General features: G+C 40.3%; 1 protein-coding gene across 1 annotated transcript; it reads left to right on the top strand.

Annotated features, from left to right (window-relative positions):
- Positions 1-1,008: 1,008 nt before the first annotated feature.
- Positions 1,009-13,235, top strand: PLSCR5 (phospholipid scramblase family member 5). The gene is made up of 7 exons (XM_050902551.1): positions 1,009-1,021; positions 3,602-3,753; positions 8,217-8,259; positions 9,109-9,329; positions 10,329-10,490; positions 11,548-11,709; positions 13,197-13,235. The coding sequence occupies exons 1-7, from the start codon at positions 1,009-1,011 to the stop codon at positions 13,233-13,235; spliced, it is 792 nt and encodes a 263-aa protein (XP_050758508.1).
- Positions 13,236-20,092: the final 6,857 nt, after the last annotated feature.

The raw sequence follows: 20,092 nt of genomic DNA, 5'->3' as shown, positions 1-20,092 counted from the left end.
ACTGTTCCAAACCAATAGGACTTGCAGTAGCAGAGAGAACAGAAAATGGTCCCCAACACCTCACTCTGCTCTGCTGGGCTCTGTGCATAGGCTCTGCCATTTTTGCAGCCATGCATCATATCTGTCTGCAGATCGCATGTACGTGATGATCTCCATGGCGACTTGGGCACTCGAGGCAGAAATATGAGCTGGTAAGTCAAGGTTACTCTCCCTCCTCCTCCTCCTTTCCTCCCAGTGCAATGCAGCTGATTACATGTGCTACGTTTTGGTATGGACGGTGCTTGTCTGGGCAAAGCACAGCCGGACTGTTTTAATTCTCCAAATCCAGTTTAAACACCTGACACGGATCAGCAGAGCCCTGCATGGCGGTGTGCGTGTGTGTGGGGGGAAGAGGGTACAGGATCATTTTCTGGGTCTGGGTGCAGGCATGACATCCCTTGTAGGGGAGGCTGATGCTACATGGATAGAATACAGTGAGAAATCCAAGGCAGTTTTTCCTGCTCTGTGCACGGGAAATGTTGACTGGGGGCCAGCAGTAGGGAAATGCAGGTAATCAGCTCCTCTGTCTTTACTGGATACCCTGAAGAAATGGAAACATAAATATTGAATTATAAAGATAGAATTTGTGTAGTCTCAGAATATATACATACATTATAAAGCAGAATTTTAGGTCTAATGTGTTCAGTTAGCCAGTGGGTACATTGAAGTTTTGCCTCTTCGTATTCACAAAACACTTTTTCCTCTTTCCATTGGTGCAAACGACTTGAAATGAATAATATTTTTCTTGTTTGTTAGCATCATCTCCCCCTGTTGTCCATCGACATAAAATGCAGCGTTCTGGAACATGAGAAAGGCAATACATTTCCTCCAGTTCTTTGTAAGCTGATATGAAGTAGACAGACACCTTCTGAAGTTTTGTGCATGCTGTGCTCTTTTTTTCTTTGCTGCAACAAGAAAAGCCTTTTCTTTTAACCTGGCTTCCTTTGAAGAAGTAACTCAGGAAGCTTCATGGCCTCTCAAGGTAAGTACATCTATAGTCTGTATTTTTAGATCATGTTTACAGAAAACTAGTCTTGTACGTTTCCAGCAATCAGCAGTCTGATGAAATGAGAGTTTCAGGCTAAAACCACATCAGCCAAAGCACAGTTGTTTTGGCTTCCTTTAATTTTTCAGCATCCAAGAGGCTCCTAAGGAGACTCAAATCTATGCTAGAATGTTATTTGAATAAAATACGTTATAAAATGTTAGCATCTGCATTCAGCTAGAAAATTTAGTGTTTGTATCTTTGTGCTTTAAACCTGTACGTACAGAATGAGTGGGAAGGGCAGGTACTGAGCCAAGGGTACCACTATTTTTGCACGCTTCTTTCCTATTCCACTTCAAAAATACCAAATCAGCAAAGGCTTTTCACTTTCAAAACTGGCCAGAGTCCTGATAACCACATAGGCAAAATAAATATCTGAAGAATAGATGAATTTAATCAGATTACTCCTATCTGGGTTCATCTTTGTCACGTACTGTCTTTTAGCAGCAGCCGGTTGGGTACTCAGGGCTATAGGCAAACATTGCAGCATGCTGATCTAACCAGCCTTCTAAATTAATTTTCTCCATACTTTCAAATACATAAACTAAGCAGAAGGACACAAATCTGTTTTTTCTTAACATGAATGCAACTCCACAGAGGTCACCCTGTTGTGACGTACAGAGGCAGATGTTGGCCTAGGGAGTTTCAGCAATGTCTATTTATGTTTACCAAATGTTTACCCCTCTTTGTTGCCCCCAAAATACTCAAGACATTCTGCATTTACAGCACTAAAAGGTATACAGCAGCAAGCAGGTTTTACAGCATTGTTGTACTCTTGCAATATTTTTTTGTTGTTGTTTTGCTTATCTTTAACCATATGAGAGAGATCTGGTTTTGTATATTTTTACTTCATAGTAGTTAACAGAAGCAGCAAAATAGTAATGTTGTGTAATATGGTTTTCATAATGAAGGAACTTGATAATATACTTCTTTTAGGAATAAGTAACTCTACAAATTATGTTTGTACAGAATGCTCACTGTATCATACAGTAACTTTTAAGTTTTTCCATACCATAAATGAAATGGGAAACATCCACAAAAATAGTCAAAGTGTCAGAGTAGCTCGGATTGTCATCAATATTTAATGTATTTACTGTTTGATTTTTTGTATAGCTTAAAATTTGACAGGTAGAACTGCAATTTGTTGTCTTTTTTTCTCTTTATTATTTGAGAATAACACTAACGCTCGGCCACTTCATGGCATTTCATGTAACAACAAGAGTTACGGCAATAACAGAACCCTGTGAGGTAAAATGATGCAGAAGAGCAAATAAAATATTTATTACCAAGTTATACATTTTTAAAAGCCAGCTACAAATTCAAAGGGGTTACTTCTTCTTCCTGTGGTCTCAGACTTTGAAAGAAAGCAGTGGCTGCAAAGACAAATTAAGATCAAAATATGATTAAACGATGAATCAGCCACAGTGAGTTCAAATAGTGCTAAAGGATCTCATTTAAACCCACAATAGCAAAAGAGAGCCTCAGACTTAGAGCCAAAATTCCTTCTGGACCTCAAACCCCATTGTGCCTAAGTATTGTCACACATGAGATAAAAATGATCAGTTTGGGGACTGCTTTACTGCTGAAGCACAGGGGCTCAGCTTAATGCAAGGATTTGCCATTTATATGCAGAGAGCTTCAGCTTGCTCTTTCTTGTTCTGGCAGAGCCAGTGTTACTGAAAGTGGTGGAAAGATGCTCATAGTAAAACCAGTAGGAGTTTGTTGAGAATCAAATGGCTAAGGTGATCGCTGCGCTGTGGGAGACGGTGCCTGTGTGTATGAAGGGGTGTGGGCATATAGGTGCCTGTAACAGTAAATACTCTCGTTACCTTCACAGCGCTAGCCAAGGTAACCATCACTGTGTCCTAATGGATGTGTTTGCAACAGCAAACCAGAAAACACAGCTTAATGATATCTGATCTTTTCATTAAGATAATAATGAGTAATACACTATAAGAGGCTGTGTAGACTTTGATACCAGGGTTGTAACATCCAGCTTGGGGAATCTGAGATCCCTGGAAAGGTTATCTCTAATTAAGAGAAAATATGCATGCCCTCAAGATGCTAGAAAGCATCTTGCTAGAAGCAAGCCCTCAGCAGCTCAGCGTACATTAGCAGGCAGGGCAGCTCATGGGGAGCAGGGCTGAGCAAATTGTGCGGAGGAGCTTGTGGTGATCATGTGTGTGAGTCCAGACCAGCTCCAGCCTTGTCACAGAGACTGAGTGCTTGCAAGCTCTCAGAGCGGATTAGGTGCCCTCCAAGACCACATCTCCTGGTTTAGCTTCATCTACAGTGATTCCGCTTTGCATACTCTAAGACTGCTTTATATAAAGTGAATCAGAGTGCTTGAAGTGTGGGACCATCAGGAGATTCATTTCAGATCCTCACTTCTGATCTGAACTAGAATGCTGACAGGCAGAATGGGACATTGTTGTTCCAGTTTTGATTCAAGCAGCTAGCTGCTGTTTGGCCCTGTTAGTTCCTGATTTTTTTTTTTTTTTTCTTCTTTTCCTGCAGAATCTCAGGGACAAACCAACTCAATCTTTAAGGACTACCTCCCTGGTTCTTCTGACCTTCTTGAACAGAATAAGCCTGTTGAACCAACAAGTCTCTGGAAGCAAACATCATGCACTCATAACTTGCCACCTGGTCTGGAGTACCTGAACCAGGTCCTGAATCTTTTCAAATGTTAGAATTGTTTTGTTTTCTTCGTAGACTTCTTTGATACCTTGGGGGATGGGGTTGTTTGGTTTTTTTTCTTGCGGGAGGGGCAGGTGGAGATAGAGAGGCTTTTTTGTTGTTTCATATTACTATGAAATAAGGAGCGTAGGAATGACAAGCCCTTCCTTCATTGCTGCCATTCATTTTTATAGAAATCCATTTGTTGTGCATGCAGCTCTCCTTGCACCAAAACCATGGTTTTCTTCCCTCTAGGACTTTTTCTAGGTCATAGTATTACCCCTCTCATTGACTCCCCAGTTTCCTTCCAGCTCCTTAAGAGCTCACCCTCAGGGAAATGGCTATCAAAATCCGGCTGGCCTCAAAAAGACTAAAACAGGCAGTGTGTGAAGGAATTGTCACCTCCTTATAATCCATCCTTTGAGGAACACGAAGGTCTTCTGAGCAAACTCCTTCTGCTAATGACAGTGCTCTCCAGGTTAGAGGTAAGGTCCTGGGGAGGCAAGCTCCCAAGGAGACAGCTTTGTGAGTGTGAGCCTGGGTGGCTACAAACCCGCACCCACTCTGGGTTGGGTCATGGGGCAGGAAAGTGCTAGTGCCCAGGAGAGGGAAATGCCTGGAAATGGAAGTGGACAAGTAGGTCACAGGCAGGGAGGGAAAGGGAATGCTAAAGTTTTCTCCGTCCTGCTGCTAAATGTGTGGTTGTCCATCTTGCTCTGTGAAACCTCTCAGCTCCTGGAGCTCAGACCAGTGATGCTCTGCAGCTCTGCTCCAGAAGTTTCATCTCTTGCATTTTTTTTACTGGGAGGGTCACTCCCTGCCAGCACTTTGGCACTGACTCCAGTTTGCATTTCACATGTGGCTGGATTCTGCCACTCTCATATACGCTGAGTAACAAGTCATACACCCTGCCTGGTATGGGTGGGGACTGAATCAGGCCGCCAGTGTAGTCAGGTTGTGATTCTGATACACACACTTCTGTGTTTGTATTTTGGTGGTGCTGGGAAATGTTTATTTCACTCAAGGTCTGTATTTTAGATATACATTTCTGGTAGTTTTGTACAGAAGCAGAAATTAAATGTATTTTATATTTGGAGCTAAGTTACCTAGATAGCTAATGAAACTGGGAGACCCTTCAGAAACAATCTTTCATGTGGAGTTATGGTTTTCATTTCATGATGCCCATGCACAAATGATACGTGTTGTCAATTACATGAGCACTTGCTCACAGACTGTGGGAGCTACACTTTTTAGTCTAAAAGTGATTGTGATAGTAAATACTTGGCAGGTTACATATTCAGTCTCCTGTACGAACATGAATTATACCTCAGATTTACCCATACAATTGGGCAAGCAAATTCTATTACTCCATTTTATAGAAGCTTTACATCTGACAAAGACAAAAGAGCAAGTCGCTGTCAGAACTATAACTGGAACTGAAGACCTCATTCATGCTTGTTCTCTGCCCAATAACCATGTGTCTGTGCTGCAGCCCTCGCTAATTATTCTCAATTTTCTCTGCAGTCTGAAAAGTGGAAGGCATGTGTGCAATGCTGATTATTGGCATATACCCACAGCTAGAGTTTCTGTGCATTGCAGAACGTTTTGGTGTGCGATGCTGAAGTCATACTGGCTGTGTGACTAATGAAACAAGCTCATACAGGATAGATTGGAGCAGAACGGAGATCCGACCAGCAGGGAGAGAGCTACCTGCAGAATGAATGTGGGATTCACAGCTGCCAGGGTGATCCCTTGGGAGTTATCCTGATGGACTAAGAGATTTTCACGTAATGAAATTCTCAAATGAATGAAGGTGTTTCTAGCAGAACTGGGAATTTTTGATGCCATTGGGAAGACTGGAATACTGTGTATCCTTTTGGTTGTGTGTGTATTGGGGAAAGATGGGTCCAAATTGAAACAGGCACAGACAGGTGCTACTGGAAGGACATGGGGAATAGAGAACCTGCTTTAAAACAAGACTGCGAGTGTTTCATCTTTAGACTGAAAAAACACTACCAGAGAGGGAACCATGACAGAGTACCTAGAAGAGTAAACAACCTGTGGGAGAGAGACACATTTAATTTATAGAATGATATTACTGGAAGAAAGATTATATAGAAAGTGGTTGTGAATAAACACAGGATAACAAATAGAAATGAGGTTCTGGGATTATCTCCAGCAGGAGTGGGGGGGAAGATAGCTGGATAGATTTGAGAAAGCTGAATATATTTCTTAATAAGACCATGATATGTTTGACTCTGAAACAAGGATCCAAATTTAGTGAATCTCAGAGAGATCCCTACAGTCTTATTCTAAACAGCAACTCAAGGACACAGTATATATTGTTGGATGAGAGGAAAAGAAAATATCTGTCCTGTACATTAAGGCCAGACAGCAATATTTCACTCTGCACATACACACCCGAACTCAGTCAGGCTGAGGAGCAATTCGCTCAGCTGTTCAAGGTGCACCAGAGAAGGGCAATAACCTGCTTCTGCCTTGGCAAACGGACACCATGCTTTCTATAACTATCACAGAAGTGACACTCTTTAAACAATTTCCTACAAAAAAAGTTACCCAAACCTCATTATTATCTTCCAGATCACAGCCATAGTTTGAGGAATTGTCCAGCGTCCATCACAAAAATCGAGGGAACCTTTTCCCATAGCAGGAATAGACAGATGAGACTTTGGAGAAGAATTTTGCAAATAGCTCGACAGCATGTTGTGCCACCAATCAGGCTTAACCAATTTTGTAAAAAGCTTCTTAGTTTAGACTTGGTTAGACTGATCAGATGTAAATTTAATGCCCACAAAATTGAATAGTGAGAATTAGCTGTGTATAAGCAATTTTAACATATCTGAGCTCAAGAGGACTCAGACCCTTGTAAACCAAAGGGCTTTAGATGCTTTCAAACGCAAGTGCAGAATTCCCTTAATCCACAAGTGCCCCAATAAAAGATGCATCAGAATAGCTGCCTTGCAGAAACAAGTGAAAGGCAAAACAAGCCTAACAAGTGGTACTGCCATGTTGTCTCAACATTGTTTATACATTGTTCACAATAAACCAAGACACAGACCAAAATCACTCAAAGCTGTTAAAAGTTCAGGCTCACTAATCTTCTTTTCCCTGTGAAAGTCTATGTGGGGCAAAGAAATCCATATTAAAATCAATACTAAAATATTAAAATAGTCCTACCATCTTTAACTTGTTTATTCTTTTTTTTCATCAGCAGAGCACTTCTTATGAGCTCCAAGAGTTCACATCTCTCATGAAACGTAAACAACAAACAGGAAAGATTCTTGGGAGAAAATTTTTAAGTCCAAATATTTTTGATTATTTCAATTACTGGCATGCACATTTCAGAGATTAATGAAAGGGATAAAGTTTCTCTTTTACCAGCTTTTCTCTGCAGCCTGAACTAGCTGCAGGAGATGACTAAAATTGACAAATGTCTGCAACAGTTTGAATATGTACCAGGCAAGATTTATCAATTGTAAAATATACAGATGCTGGAGAGCTGTGACCTGCTGGTCTCAGGTGGTCTCTGGGTGCTTTCTGTCTGCAGCTGTGAGTAATGGCAAAATCCTGTGCCAAGCATTTGCCCACCAAGGAAAAGAGATTAGCAAAACCTAAACTATCACATAAAACAGGCATAAAAAGTCACATAAAACTGAAAGGTAGACTGAAATTAAGTCTTGCTGGTTTTATAATACTGACTGTTCTCTAAAAAAGAATAATGTCGGAGGGACAATAAGCACAGCAAAGCTGGGTATCATGGCAAACAGTTTTTCCTCCTGCATTTGTAACCAGCTCACAGGGGAAGACAGTTTGAGCCAGCCGAGGGTTTCTCTGGGGAGCTGTTGTTTTGCTCGCTCTGGCAGGCTGGCATGACTGTGTGCCAGATTTAGGGTGCAGAACTCCCAGTGCCTGAGATCAGAGCGTTAAAGCTCGTGTGTGCCGACGTTGGCATTACCTGATTGCCTTGCTGGGCTGCTCCAGCGGGGCCCTTTGGGATGTGGCTACAGCATGTTTTGAGCTTGAGCCCAAACTCATTCAATTCTGCACTGCCATGGTGCCCAGCACTAACCTTAGCTTTGGGGTAAGAGGCTTCCCCTCTGCCAAGACCAGGAGGGAAGAACAGGAGTGAGAAGTGGGTCTTGCTTCTCACATACTTCTTTCCATTGCTGTTGTCTTCCTCCTTCCCCCAGTGAAGCTTATTTTTCTGCAAATGTGCGGTTGAATTACATGACCACAGCACCCAATGTCACGCTCTTCTCAGCCAGAGATGTCTAAAGCATGACTTGAGATAGCCCTCAGGCACCCAGCTTGTGCACCTCTGGAAGGAAAGAAATCCTAATAAAAGGGAGATGAGCAATAAAAATAGACAGGTGATCACTGGCAGCCCCAGACCTTTCCAAAACCCACCGTCTTGTTTATTTTTTTTAAACAGCTGGACCGGATAATTATTCATCAGCAAGTGGAGCTTCTTGAAGGTATGGTGCAACCCTTGTTGCTCTTTAACAGTGCTGGTACACAGCTGTCTGCAAAAGGCTTCCAAGTCTTGCCCCCACCTCGTTGAAGTCGTTGCGAAGCCTCCTGCTGCCCTTGCATCAGGCCTGTAATGTGGTGTTAGTGTGGTGAAAGCTCACTTTCTTTATGCCTGTTCTGCAGCAAACCAATGAGGAGAGAAAGATTACAGTGAGTGATCTCTACACCAGTCCTAAATTCTCTCCCTCAGACATCTGCCTCTCAAAGTTATTAAAGTTTAACCATCTTTCCAATCCATGGAAGAATTTATTGTCTTTAAACAATAATTAACATGCTATGAGAAACCAAAGCAAATAAAGAAAGGAAGGTCAGAAGACACAAAATGAAGCATAAGAGTTTCTATTTACATAGTTCCTCAGAATTTCGAAGTACTGAACAAGTATTAAGTTCTGCAAGTAAAACATTTTTTAATGTATTTCTCCCATTCAAAATGTTTTCAGCCTGATTCTTGGATACCTCACTGGGTGAAAGTTTTGTCACTGAAGTGATACAGCCTCATATTGTTACTTTTCACAGATGATAAAGTAATAAAAAGCCCAAACCAAAACTCAGGATCTGAATTTTGTTTTGTGATATGTACTTTAGTGTACAGCAAATCAAAGTCTTTGAACTAAACGTTCCTTCAAAATACAGACCTGGCATTATTATTTCCTTATAATTGTATATTTTCTTTGTGTCATTATTTCAAAACAATTCTTTAAACAGTCTCTGTTCCATAGATTTTTAGCATATATACTAATATATATACACTAACATTATACTAAGGTCATGTTCTACTTGTTTTGCTTTATTAGCCATACTTGGCACAGAGACTTCCAGCAAATATGAGATAAAAAACCATTTGGGACAAAGAGTTTACTTTGCAGTAGAAGAAAATGATTGCTTTGATCGTAACTTGTGTTCGCCTATAAGGTCTTTCACCATAAGGATTGCTGATAACACAGGCCGAGAAGTGATTACAGTGAACAGACCCTTGAGATGCAACAGCTGCTGGTTCCCCTGCTTCCTGCAAGAGGTGAGTGAATCCTAATTGCCTTTTGTCCGAGCATCTCACTGTATGTGCACAGCATTAATGAAGCCTCGTGCAACCTCTGCGAGGAGGGCAGGAAGGAATTTGGACCCACCTCTCAGCCTGGGGGACTGCGTGGAGGTCTTCGTTTAGAAGTAACTGTTGATAAACGAGGCCCTTTTAAGAGTTACTTTCCCAGCATGCCTCCTTCCTTTCATGGGACCTTACTTCCCTGACATCCCAAATAAAGCTTTTGTGTCTGATGATATAGATGTCCCTCCAGTCAGGTAACACCCCAAAACACTGCTTGCCCTGACACAGACTAACGTCTCTTAGTGCTACAGATGGGAATCACCCACTGTACTCTGAGTGTGAAGGATGGAAAATCCCTGGAGGCCATTAGTGCATGTGGGTACGACTGGGAAGCAGCTCTCCGAGGAGGCCGATGCCTCGCTGCATGGCTGTGCCTCTTCAAGGCCGTATATCTCTGGGAAATTGCATAACTTGGAAATAAGCTGCTTTGAGTGAAAAATGCAGATCCTGTAGAGTATCAGATCTTTCCTCCTTATTTTTGACTCTCCTTTATTCAGGCATCTTTCTTGGTTTATGAAAATGTTGTATAGGTTAACTCATCTACCTACTTTCTCAGTACTGCATCAGGATTTAAAAAAAAAAGTCCTTTGGTAGCACAGCTACTGTATAAAAAAGCTTATAGGATACTCACTGATTACAATAACAAAAACTTTTCACAGCACATGGCTTTCATCAAATCTAATCTTATATGTAAGATGCTAGCTTCTGGTGCAGCTTTTGAGCTTCATATTGTCCACTATATTTAAAAGCACCATTAGACAGCCTTGTAATATCCAGTTCACAGTTTGGTAAAATTATATATAATTATATTAAATAAATATTTTGTCATTATATAAACAATACAATATTATGGACAAATATACTAATATAAAATTAGTTTGTAAGATTTTTTTGTTTTCTTTTCTTTGCTAGTTAGAAGTTCAGTCCCCACCAGGTACAATAGCTGGGTATGTTGTACAGAACTGGGACCCTTTTCTGCCAAAGTTTACTATACAGAATGAAAGTAAAGAAGATGTACTAAAAATAATTGGCCCATATGCAACTTGTGGCTGTTTTGAAGATGTTGACTTTGAGGTATGTTTCTTATGAGTGTTAAGAATTTTAAAGTTTTACTACTTTGAATAAAATTCTTGCTCAAAAATCCTGTTGTTCTACCCTTAAAAATATTATGTACGTTGCTATAATTATGGAACAGAAGTACAACAATGTGCATTGGAGTTCCTGACTTGTACACTCAGATTCCCACAGATGTTTTCTGGACAGGAGTGACAATTCCTTCAAGGAAATAAAAACGTCGCTAAGTGAAGTCGTGGTCCTCTGCAGTCCATGAGCCACTTACCCATTGATTTTGATAGGCTCAGGGTTTCATCCCGCATGCATTCACTGTTACCTGACACATAGTCCCTCGAAGCCTGTGGCATTGAATCTACTGTCTTCATTACTCTCAGACTGAGAACCATGGGTGGGATTGCTGTCCAATATGTCTACATCCATTTGACAACATTCATCAGGAGAAAAATAATTCTGAGGAGCCATTGAGATATTTAAGGGATGAGAGGGAGAATGGGAGATGCTCAAAGAAACCCTGGGCAGAGTTTTCTGATGTGAACAAAGTGCTTTGCCTTTGTTAAGGAATCATAAACGAGCTTCTGTTTTGATGAACTCATTAGCCAAATCAGAAGACTTCAGTGGGTGCTGTCCAAAATTTCAGTATACTGAGAAACGTACAGATGGCTACATAATTGAAAACATATCTGTCAGTTGTAGGGGACAGTGGTCCACAGCAATGATACTGCTGTGACTTGGAGCATATCAGAAACACAAGTTAGGAAAAAAGAATCATCATGAAAGAAGAGCAAAAGTGGTATAAACTTTCACAATTGCTTTCCTCCACTTTTCTGCCAGCTCTACAGATGCTGATGTTTCCAAACTTGAGACCCTTTCTTGTGTGCCACTCCTAAAGGCAAATCTGACACTAATAGAGCATCTCAGTGAAAAGAATAAAAGAAGAACCTGACAACTATAGCATACTCTGTGTGTTAGGGCACAGTCATTAATTCTGTGGAGATATAATCAGTATGTACTTGATTTATTTACATATAGGTGTATTCCTATTTTTTTATTTGTGCAGGTAAAAGCTCTCAATGAGATGTCAACGATTGGCAAAATTTCCAAGTACTGGTCTGGATTTGTAAACAATGTCTTTACCAACACTGCCAACTTCGGGATCCAGGTCCCTGTAGATCTTGATGTGAGAATCAAGGCAGTAATGATTGGTGCTTGTTTCCTCATTGTAAGTATGCAAAACCAAGAGGCAGACCTATAGAGGTGGGCAGGCTGCAACCAAAGGGGCCTTTGCTATCCATTGTGATCCTATAGAGACATAAGTGCAGTGGAAAGCCAAACGTGCTACCTAAAAGATAAGTTAACTGAAAACCTTTTAATTTTTATGGCTGCTTTTGTTTTTTCCTTATTTGCTGAGCATCTTTAGGTTCCTAAATTTTTGTTTATTAAACTGTTTAAATAGTATTCCACATGTAGTTCAATATCTTGCATGGCAGGATCAAATATCAACATACATGTCAAACCTACCAAACTCCCCCAAACCCCTTTCTGTTGTGTTTAACGGGTGTATGAACCAGAACAAAAGTTATGTTATTTCTAATGGCAGTTTCAAACCGTGAGTGCCACTTCAATAATTCTGTCAAGTGTTCCATGTAAGACCTTCAGGTCATATGAAATTTCCCAGAAAAATTCCCTTGTGAAGATAATCGTAAGATAAGAATTACATGAAAAGGAGAATACTCACCACTAGGGGTAAGGATAAAGTTAAGAAGCGTGTTTTATAGAATTACAAATTAATATTTGCTGTGTACCTCTTTTACCAACACTAACGTGTTAATATTAACATGCAATGGCATCATGGTTTAACCCCAGCTGGCAACTCCCCCCCAAGTGGGATGGGGGAGAGAATCAGAAGAATAAAAGTAAGAAAACTCATGGGCAAACTCACAAGCAAAGCAAACCAAGGAATTCATTCACCACTTCCCATCGGCAGGCAGGTGTTCAGCCATCTCCAGGAAAGCAGGGCTCCATCACACGTAAGGGTTACTTGGGAAGACAAATGCCATCACTCTGAACGTCCCCCCCTTCCTTCTTCTTCCCCAGCTTTATATGCTGAGCATGACGTCATATGGTATGGAATATCCCTTTGGTCAGTTGGGGTCAGCTGTCCCGGCTGTGTCCCCTCCCAACTCCTTGTGCACCCCCAGCCTCCTCGCTGGTGGGGTGGGGTGAGAAGCAGAAAAGGCCTTGACTCTGTGTAAGCGCTGCTCAGCAGGAACTAAAACATCCCTGAATTATCAACACTCTTTCCAGCACAAATCCAAAACATAGCCCCATACTAGCTACTATGAAGAAAATTAACTCTACCCCAGCCAAAACCAGCACAAATGGTTTCAAAATCATCTGTCATACTTACATCAGGGAATATAAAACAAAAGGACAAAACTATTTAAATTATTCACTGGAAAATGTTTGCTTTAAAATAGCAACAAGAATTCAGAAATTTTGCTTTTATTAGGATAGAAATGTAACTCTCATGACACTTAAGATTTTCAGATTCTGTTCTCCAAAACTCCTGTTGCTCAGTGGTAGAGTAATAGAAAACGATTGACTAATCTAATTACTTTATGTAACAAAAGCCTACAAGTAAGACTTTTGATAGTAATTGTTGCATTTTTGTACCTTCCACATCATTCACAGTTTGTTTATTTGTAGGACTTAATGTTCTTTGAAAACTCTTTGGATGGATTATAACAAGATGACAGAAACAATAAAATATGCAGAATGTGTTTCAGTAAGTAAAATGAACATAAATTGATCTTCTTGCTTTGAAGACTTCTACGTTAGATACTTTCTAATTCTTTTTCATTTTCTTCCAGAAATCGCTTGAGCTTTGGACATGATTTTGAACTGCACAAATCCTTCTTCCTTATAGGAAAAGATAAGAAGCTAATGATGATGTTTATTAAAATATGTCTCATGTAAATAATAATTTCCCACTTACATTTTATGTGTGTTGTAGCTAAACATACTTTTCGCACAGAGCACTGTTGCTTTGGAGCAGTGCTATTCTCTTCCTTCTCTTTTGATGTTCCTGCATGGGAAATCATGAAAGATTAGATGAAGGCTTGCAGCATCACTGATGAAAGTCTATGTTTGGAGAAGCCTTTGATGTTTTGCAAGTGCTGGTACCAGTTACTAACCACATGAGGGTGTGTTCTGGGGGTTTTGCTTTTTCATAATTTTAGAAGTAATTTTCTGATTTGTTAATTAATTAATAGTAACAAACTGAGATTGAAAGTAACAAATATAAAGACATCACCCAATGGGAATTCCAAGATGTTATCTGTTTCAGTGAGTTGAAAGAAGGGAAGTTATGTTTGCTAGTAAATTAATTTTATGGCAAAGATTTGTTTAATGAGTGGCAGCCAGAGATTAGGCTTCCAGCACTAGACTTGGGAATGTAAGCTCTATTCAGAAAATCTAGTCTTCGACTATTTTGGTTGAAGGCTGGCCATAAGGTTTGAGAGATGGTCCTTTATGTGGTAGAGGCACACAAATCACTTCACTTTGAACTATCCAGTGTTAAGGATTCTGGTTCCCATCCGCTCAAGACTTTGCTTAAAAGGTTTGTTCCTCTTTATAATATCTGGTGGTTGATACCTTTTCATTCAGACTTGCCTGAGGCCACCCTAGAACAGAATTATTCTTTTCCTTTGGCAAGCTCAGATGTTTTCTATGACTGTGCAATGGGAGCTTTTTCCATTTCAGATAGCAGTTTTACATAGCTGTTCATTCCTGCAGTCACACCTCATCATACTGTTCCCAAACAATCCCATGGGCTTTTACTAATACAAGCTTCCTTTGTAGGAACATTCATGATATTTATGCAAGACTTAAACAGAAAAATTTTTGTTGCAAAATATTTGCTGTATGAACTTGCTTATGCTTCTCTTAAGAACTCCAATGGGTCCTTCAGGAAGCAAACCAGTACCATACAATATTGGTGGTAAAAACAAATGCTATCATAGTCACCAGTCAAGTTTCCAAGGGGAACATTTTACAAATCACCGGGAATGCTGGATTATTTTTTAGCATGAACCTAGTAATTCAATTCTTGCAAACACCCAACACATCAACGGAAAGGAGAGGAGATAATGAATAATTCATAAAAATGAAAAAGAGCTAAATTTATCAGGTGATTAATTCTCAACAAATATTTAGACTAATTTTAAATTAATGTTCATGGATATGAATTCAAACACAGTGAAGTCAGGAAGTTGCAACTGATGTTCCCATAGTGAAATTAACTCAGGAATGCTTATAGATTTAAACAGTATGTTTTAGATTGTATACCACACTTAGGTATTTATACAGATTTACATATGTCTTGAAAATAATTGTAGTTAACAAGCTCTGACAATCATCATTATCTGTTAACCATCTCATTACTGGCTCTCGCTGTGATTCTTAGCAGTACAATCAGGCTGCAATCTGCAAAGTTACGAACACAGGGAACCATTGCTGTCACCTTTCCGAGGAGGAAGCACCCCGTGAGCTTCGTGGGCAAGAAGCTCCCTCGTGTGGAAATTTATAGTTTTGCAGAAGAATACAGATTACTCATGCCCATTTGCTGTTCTCACTAGTTTCACGCTGGTGTCATTCTATTAAATTCAGTCCTTTCACTCCTGACTTACTCTAATGCAGATTGAGAAAAAGAGCCAGATTTTTATATTAATTTTTCTCTTTAAATTCATTTGCCATCTTGGACAGAAGCGACTATTATTGTAGCTAACAGTCTTGGATCTCCTGCAAAACCACGTTCTTGCACTGTTGTTGAGTTGTGTGCGTCTGAACGCCCAGCTGAATGCAGTGCCTGGTGAGATCAGCAGGCTCCCCTGCTATCTGCCACTCTTCCTCTGCGATTTCCAGCTTTCTCATGACCCTTAACAAGCCAAAAACATCTTTGAAGCAAATATGTCCAACCACCATTGAAGTCAATACAAAATAGGGTCTTGTTTACCTGCAGGGCTGAATTTGGCTGTTAGTGTCCACATATATACCTTGTAGGTAAGCAATACATGCATCTATTTTTTATATATTGCAACCAGATGATAGTACTGTATTTCTTGTACTTTGTGACTTTGTTGCTGTTTTGTGTGTTAGTACAACTTTTTTTTTTTTTTTTTTTTTTTTTTTTTTTAAGTGTAATGCTTGCATGCGTGTGTCAGTATGTTTGAATGCCTCTGTTTACATCCTGAGGCAGCTTCTGGGACATACAGGAACAGGCTCAGTCCCCGGATAAAACAAAGCACTGGGGCTGGGATAGCTCTTGCTGGCTAGAACTTCCTCAGCAGCCTACTTGACCTTGGTCCCACCCTTCAACATCCTGGTAGAAATTCCGTGCCAATGCCAGTGCTTTTTCAACCGGAAGCTCCTTCATTTAAACCACAGCTGCCACACAAGGGCAGGTATTCATCCTCAGCAAAGACGACGGAGTTCTGCGTGATGTTACTAAAGAAAAGCCAACGTGTACTAAGATTTTAAAAATCTACAGCTCTAACTAGTAACTCTTTCTTATTAATAGCAATGTGTTTCACATTATGGGAGCTACTCATGCTCTTTACAAATCTCACCTTTCACGAGTCCCCCACGGGCTAGGAGTGGCTCTCCAAAGGAGAATTCAGTATTCCCCAAAGGAGGACAGATACTCTCTAAAGCAGATTCACATCCTGAACATCTTCTAGAAAGAAACATGATTGTTCTAATGAAACAGAAATTTTACTTAATCCAGCCAAGCAGATAGTTTCACACTTGATCACTAGCCAAATTGTAAATCTGTGTAGTACATAATTCTTGTGTTCAGTAGATGGCAGCAACAGTTCATTATTACAATATTTAGCTTTCCACAGATCGCAAGCTGTACCCAGGATGCTGATTAAAGATCAACACACCGTTAACCTCTAACTGATTTCTACCCTTAACCAGAGGATTTTGTTTTCTATGTCTGATATTAAACCTTTGTCACATGATGCTGGGTTATCTTTATTGCTTGCAACTTACAGCTGATTTATTGGTGACTGATATTTTATGAGATCTGGTAAATGCATGGGCAGAATCCAGTCTACCACAAAGTGAGCTCTTCTGGTCGGCCCAAAACCTGTTTTTTGCACCTGGAGCATCTCTCCAGCTTCCACAGGTGGACAGAGGAGAAGCCCCAGCCCCAGGATGTCCTCCATCTTCTGCAGAAACAGAAAGTGCTGTGTCTAAAGGAGATTGCTTTGTGGTGGGGTCCCTAGAAATGTGGAAGGTTTCTATGGGAAAAATAACTTTGCCCCTATGTCATGTCATCACAGTCCATCGCTATGTGCTGTACTGGAGCAGAGGGATGGAAACTCCCTGTAGTGCCACAAACCCAGACGACACCGGTACCTGGGAAGGAGCTGGTTTGTCCATGGGAAGATCAGCCACTTTTTGTAAGAGAGTGGCAACACAGCATCTCTGTAAGTTCTGAGATTTTTTGGTTATCTAATAATTTGGTGGATGCAAAAGTACTTCTCTTCCTAGACTTTGGTGTGTGTATTGAAAAAATCTCTTTTTATTTCAATTGGGTTATTTGTTTCAGGATGAGACAAACCTAGAAATGATCCAAAATACACATTTTCTAATGGAGTTGTCTAAGTAGTACCTGTTTGGGGGGAAAAAAAAAAGGCAATTTCCTGCTCCTGACTCTCTTAGTTGTATTGATTTCTTTTCAATTAGAATGGTATGTTCTATGTTAGAATGATACATACTAGTTTAATTCAAAGATCAACTTTAGGTTTTTAAATGTTCTTTTTTCTTCCCTAAAAATGGCTCCCTTACAGGACAAAAAAGACTTTAGTTCCTTAAGGAAAATTACCCCATATCCTGTGAAAGGAGATTTGTTGTTATTTTCTGGAATCCTAGATATTTTTCTAAACCAAATATCTCTTAGGAATAGCTTCCTTAATGCCAAATCATTATTGAAGTACTCTATTAGCACCTGCCATGAGACAACAGTTTATTCATGATTTGTCAGCATTTTATTACTTCACTCCTCCAAAATGAAGTTAACAAAACAATTTTTAAGAGACTAATACCTACTTTTTGGAGTGAGACAGCCCAGGCCACATACAACTTTCTGCTTTCTTTCCGTATTTGTTAGTATTATGCTTACAAATGCACACTAACTTTCTACAAAAGAAAGGTCAGAAGGACAGAGACTGATGGGTGCACAGTGACTGTGCCCCCAAAGTGCATTCATTCCTTTATCCTAAACGACAGTGAATTCCTGCCACTGTGAAAAGGAGACCTGCAGGTGACCTCTCATTGTTGTGTATCTCCTAGATAGCCATTGAAAATTCATCTCAATTCACAATTAGGTCTTATTCTCCAGTTTCTCCAATTCCTTTCCTTTCCTAATGGAGCCTAATAGAAAATTAAACAGATTTTTTTCCTTTCAGTGATCCCCAAGATGTGTCATTATTGGTGTTCTTCATCCACCTGGATGCTCACATGGTATTCATCATTGTGATACCAGACCAGTACTCACATTGTTAAAAACACATGCAATGTGAAGTGGTATTATGCTTGCCACTGAGAAAAGCTTGAACGGGTGCATTTGCTGCTTGCTTTGCTGAATAACTGCAAACAGTGCATGAGGCAATAACGTGAAAGCTTCAGCGCAATAAGGTTATTGCCTTATCTGTGTAAACAGATAGGGTGTGTCTTTGGGAAAGACTTTGTTCAGTAAAAGCAGAGAAATACTAATACGCTGACATCAAATGTGCCAGTAAGCGTGACACCTAAATAAGGAACGCGTATGTGATCCACAAAAACTTCTGTAAGCTAAAACTGTTTGCTTTTAGCTGCAGTGGTTGGAACCAGTGGGACTAAGCATTTTATCCTGATTTTTGTTTTTTCAACAGAAAAACGTATCTCCTCCAATGGGTATATGCATGTGATACGTATGCATATGTGATAAGTTATGCTTATAACAGTATAAGCAATCTCATAAAATGATTTCTCTCAATTCTTTCAGTCTTTTGCTCAGTCCTCTCTTGACAGTACTGGGTTTGACACGTTTCAGGGAACATGGTGTTTTAGTTGAACTGTCACCACCCTGGGTAAGGCCATTGGCTCTGATGTCAGGGAAAGGTTGAATGATTGTGGAGCTTGGGAAAAGGAAGAGTCTGACCAAGACGAATCCCTGCAAAACCCCAGGGTAACTTGAGCTGACGGAAAGAGCGAGGGTGTCATGGGAGCAAAATGAGCAGGAGGCAAAGGAGGGCACAAGGCGAATAAAATATTTCTATCAAAAGTAAATGAATGCTTTCAAGTAGCTGTGAAGTCTAATATGGTCTTTACAAATATGTGCTCAGTGGAAAAAGTATGATGGATCTTCATTACAAAATAAAAATCTGCTTGGTGAAGTCACAGTTATCTAATGCACTGCTGATCTGTTCAAGCTATGATGCTCTCTTATCTTCTATTTCAGGAATATCACTGATAGAAGATGATTAAGAAGGAAACATGTTTTAAGAAAATCTGCGGAGATGCAAAATGCATCATGCAGCATTGACATGCTTGGCACCATATATATTTATTACTACAAATATGTGTTAGCTCTCTTGGTGAACTTTTTACTCTAAATCACTTAACTGTAAAAAACTAAAATAGAAGCCTTTCCTGAAGGAGACATATCATAGCAGAAGTAAAAAAAAAAATAACCTGTACAAAAGAGATTGGACTCCTCTCTTCTCCCACACTGTCCCGGAAATTAAGTTTTGTAAATAGCTTTGTTCAGTCTGTCGTTTATAAAGCAACATCATCTTAACTGCAGTCTTGGTTGACGCAGAAGGGTTTAGAGCTCCAACACTACAGTGAAGCATTAAAACCACAGGGCTTCATTCAAAGCCCGCTGAAATAAAGGTTAGCCTTTGGATCAGGTCATTAAGGCCTTTTGTCAGATGAGTCCAGAGTAATTGTATGCAGCTCTACCAACAAGTATTTTATATTATTAACTCAGAGAAAATAACTAGTAAATGATGTAAAACATTTGTTCTAGTTCTAAAGCCATAGAAAATACTGATTAATGCTAATATAGATCCACTTAGACAGAAATCACCTGCTTTGAAATTCTGGGAAAGATCATTGAAAGAGAACCATATAGAATAACTGTAAATACCAGTGTGAAAAAGGCTTTTACCTCAATTTTGGAGACCTGCCTAAGGAGCATATTGGTTCCAGAAGCCTGCAGAGCCTACCTGCGTAGAGGCCAACTCATCCCACCCAACTTGCAGAAGCTGCAAGTCGAGGGGATTGGACCTCCCATCTCCAGCAGCAGAGAGTGTTTGTTTCCCAGGATTGGGGGGCCACAGGGCACTAAACCTCCTCCCGCAGCAACGCAGCAGCATTGTGCCTCTCGGCAGGGCTGGCTCCCGGCGTGCGTCTCTGCTGGAGTGGTGTCCTCCAGCAGCACGCTGCAAACCTGCCACAGCTGGAAGAGAAACTGCAGTCTTTGGCCAGGAGCTCCCACCAGGACCTGTCGTTGCGCCGGCAGGGTGGATGTATCCTGCTTTGGCCTTGCC

The sequence above is a fragment of the Gymnogyps californianus genome, chromosome 10 (genome assembly GCF_018139145.2).
Source record: "Gymnogyps californianus isolate 813 chromosome 10, ASM1813914v2, whole genome shotgun sequence".
In the NCBI taxonomy this organism is placed as follows: Eukaryota; Metazoa; Chordata; class Aves; order Accipitriformes; family Cathartidae; genus Gymnogyps; species Gymnogyps californianus.
This window is presented reverse-complemented; position numbering and strand designations above follow the sequence as displayed.

Excerpts from the sequence above, each read along its gene's own strand:
- PLSCR5 (XM_050902551.1), top strand. Across the intron at positions 10,491-11,547 it reads TTGAAGATGTTGACTTTGAG|GTAAAAGCTCTCAATGAGAT; the intron begins GTATGTTTCTTA and ends TTATTTGTGCAG. Across the intron at positions 11,710-13,196 it reads TTGGTGCTTGTTTCCTCATT|GACTTAATGTTCTTTGAAAA; the intron begins GTAAGTATGCAA and ends GTTTATTTGTAG.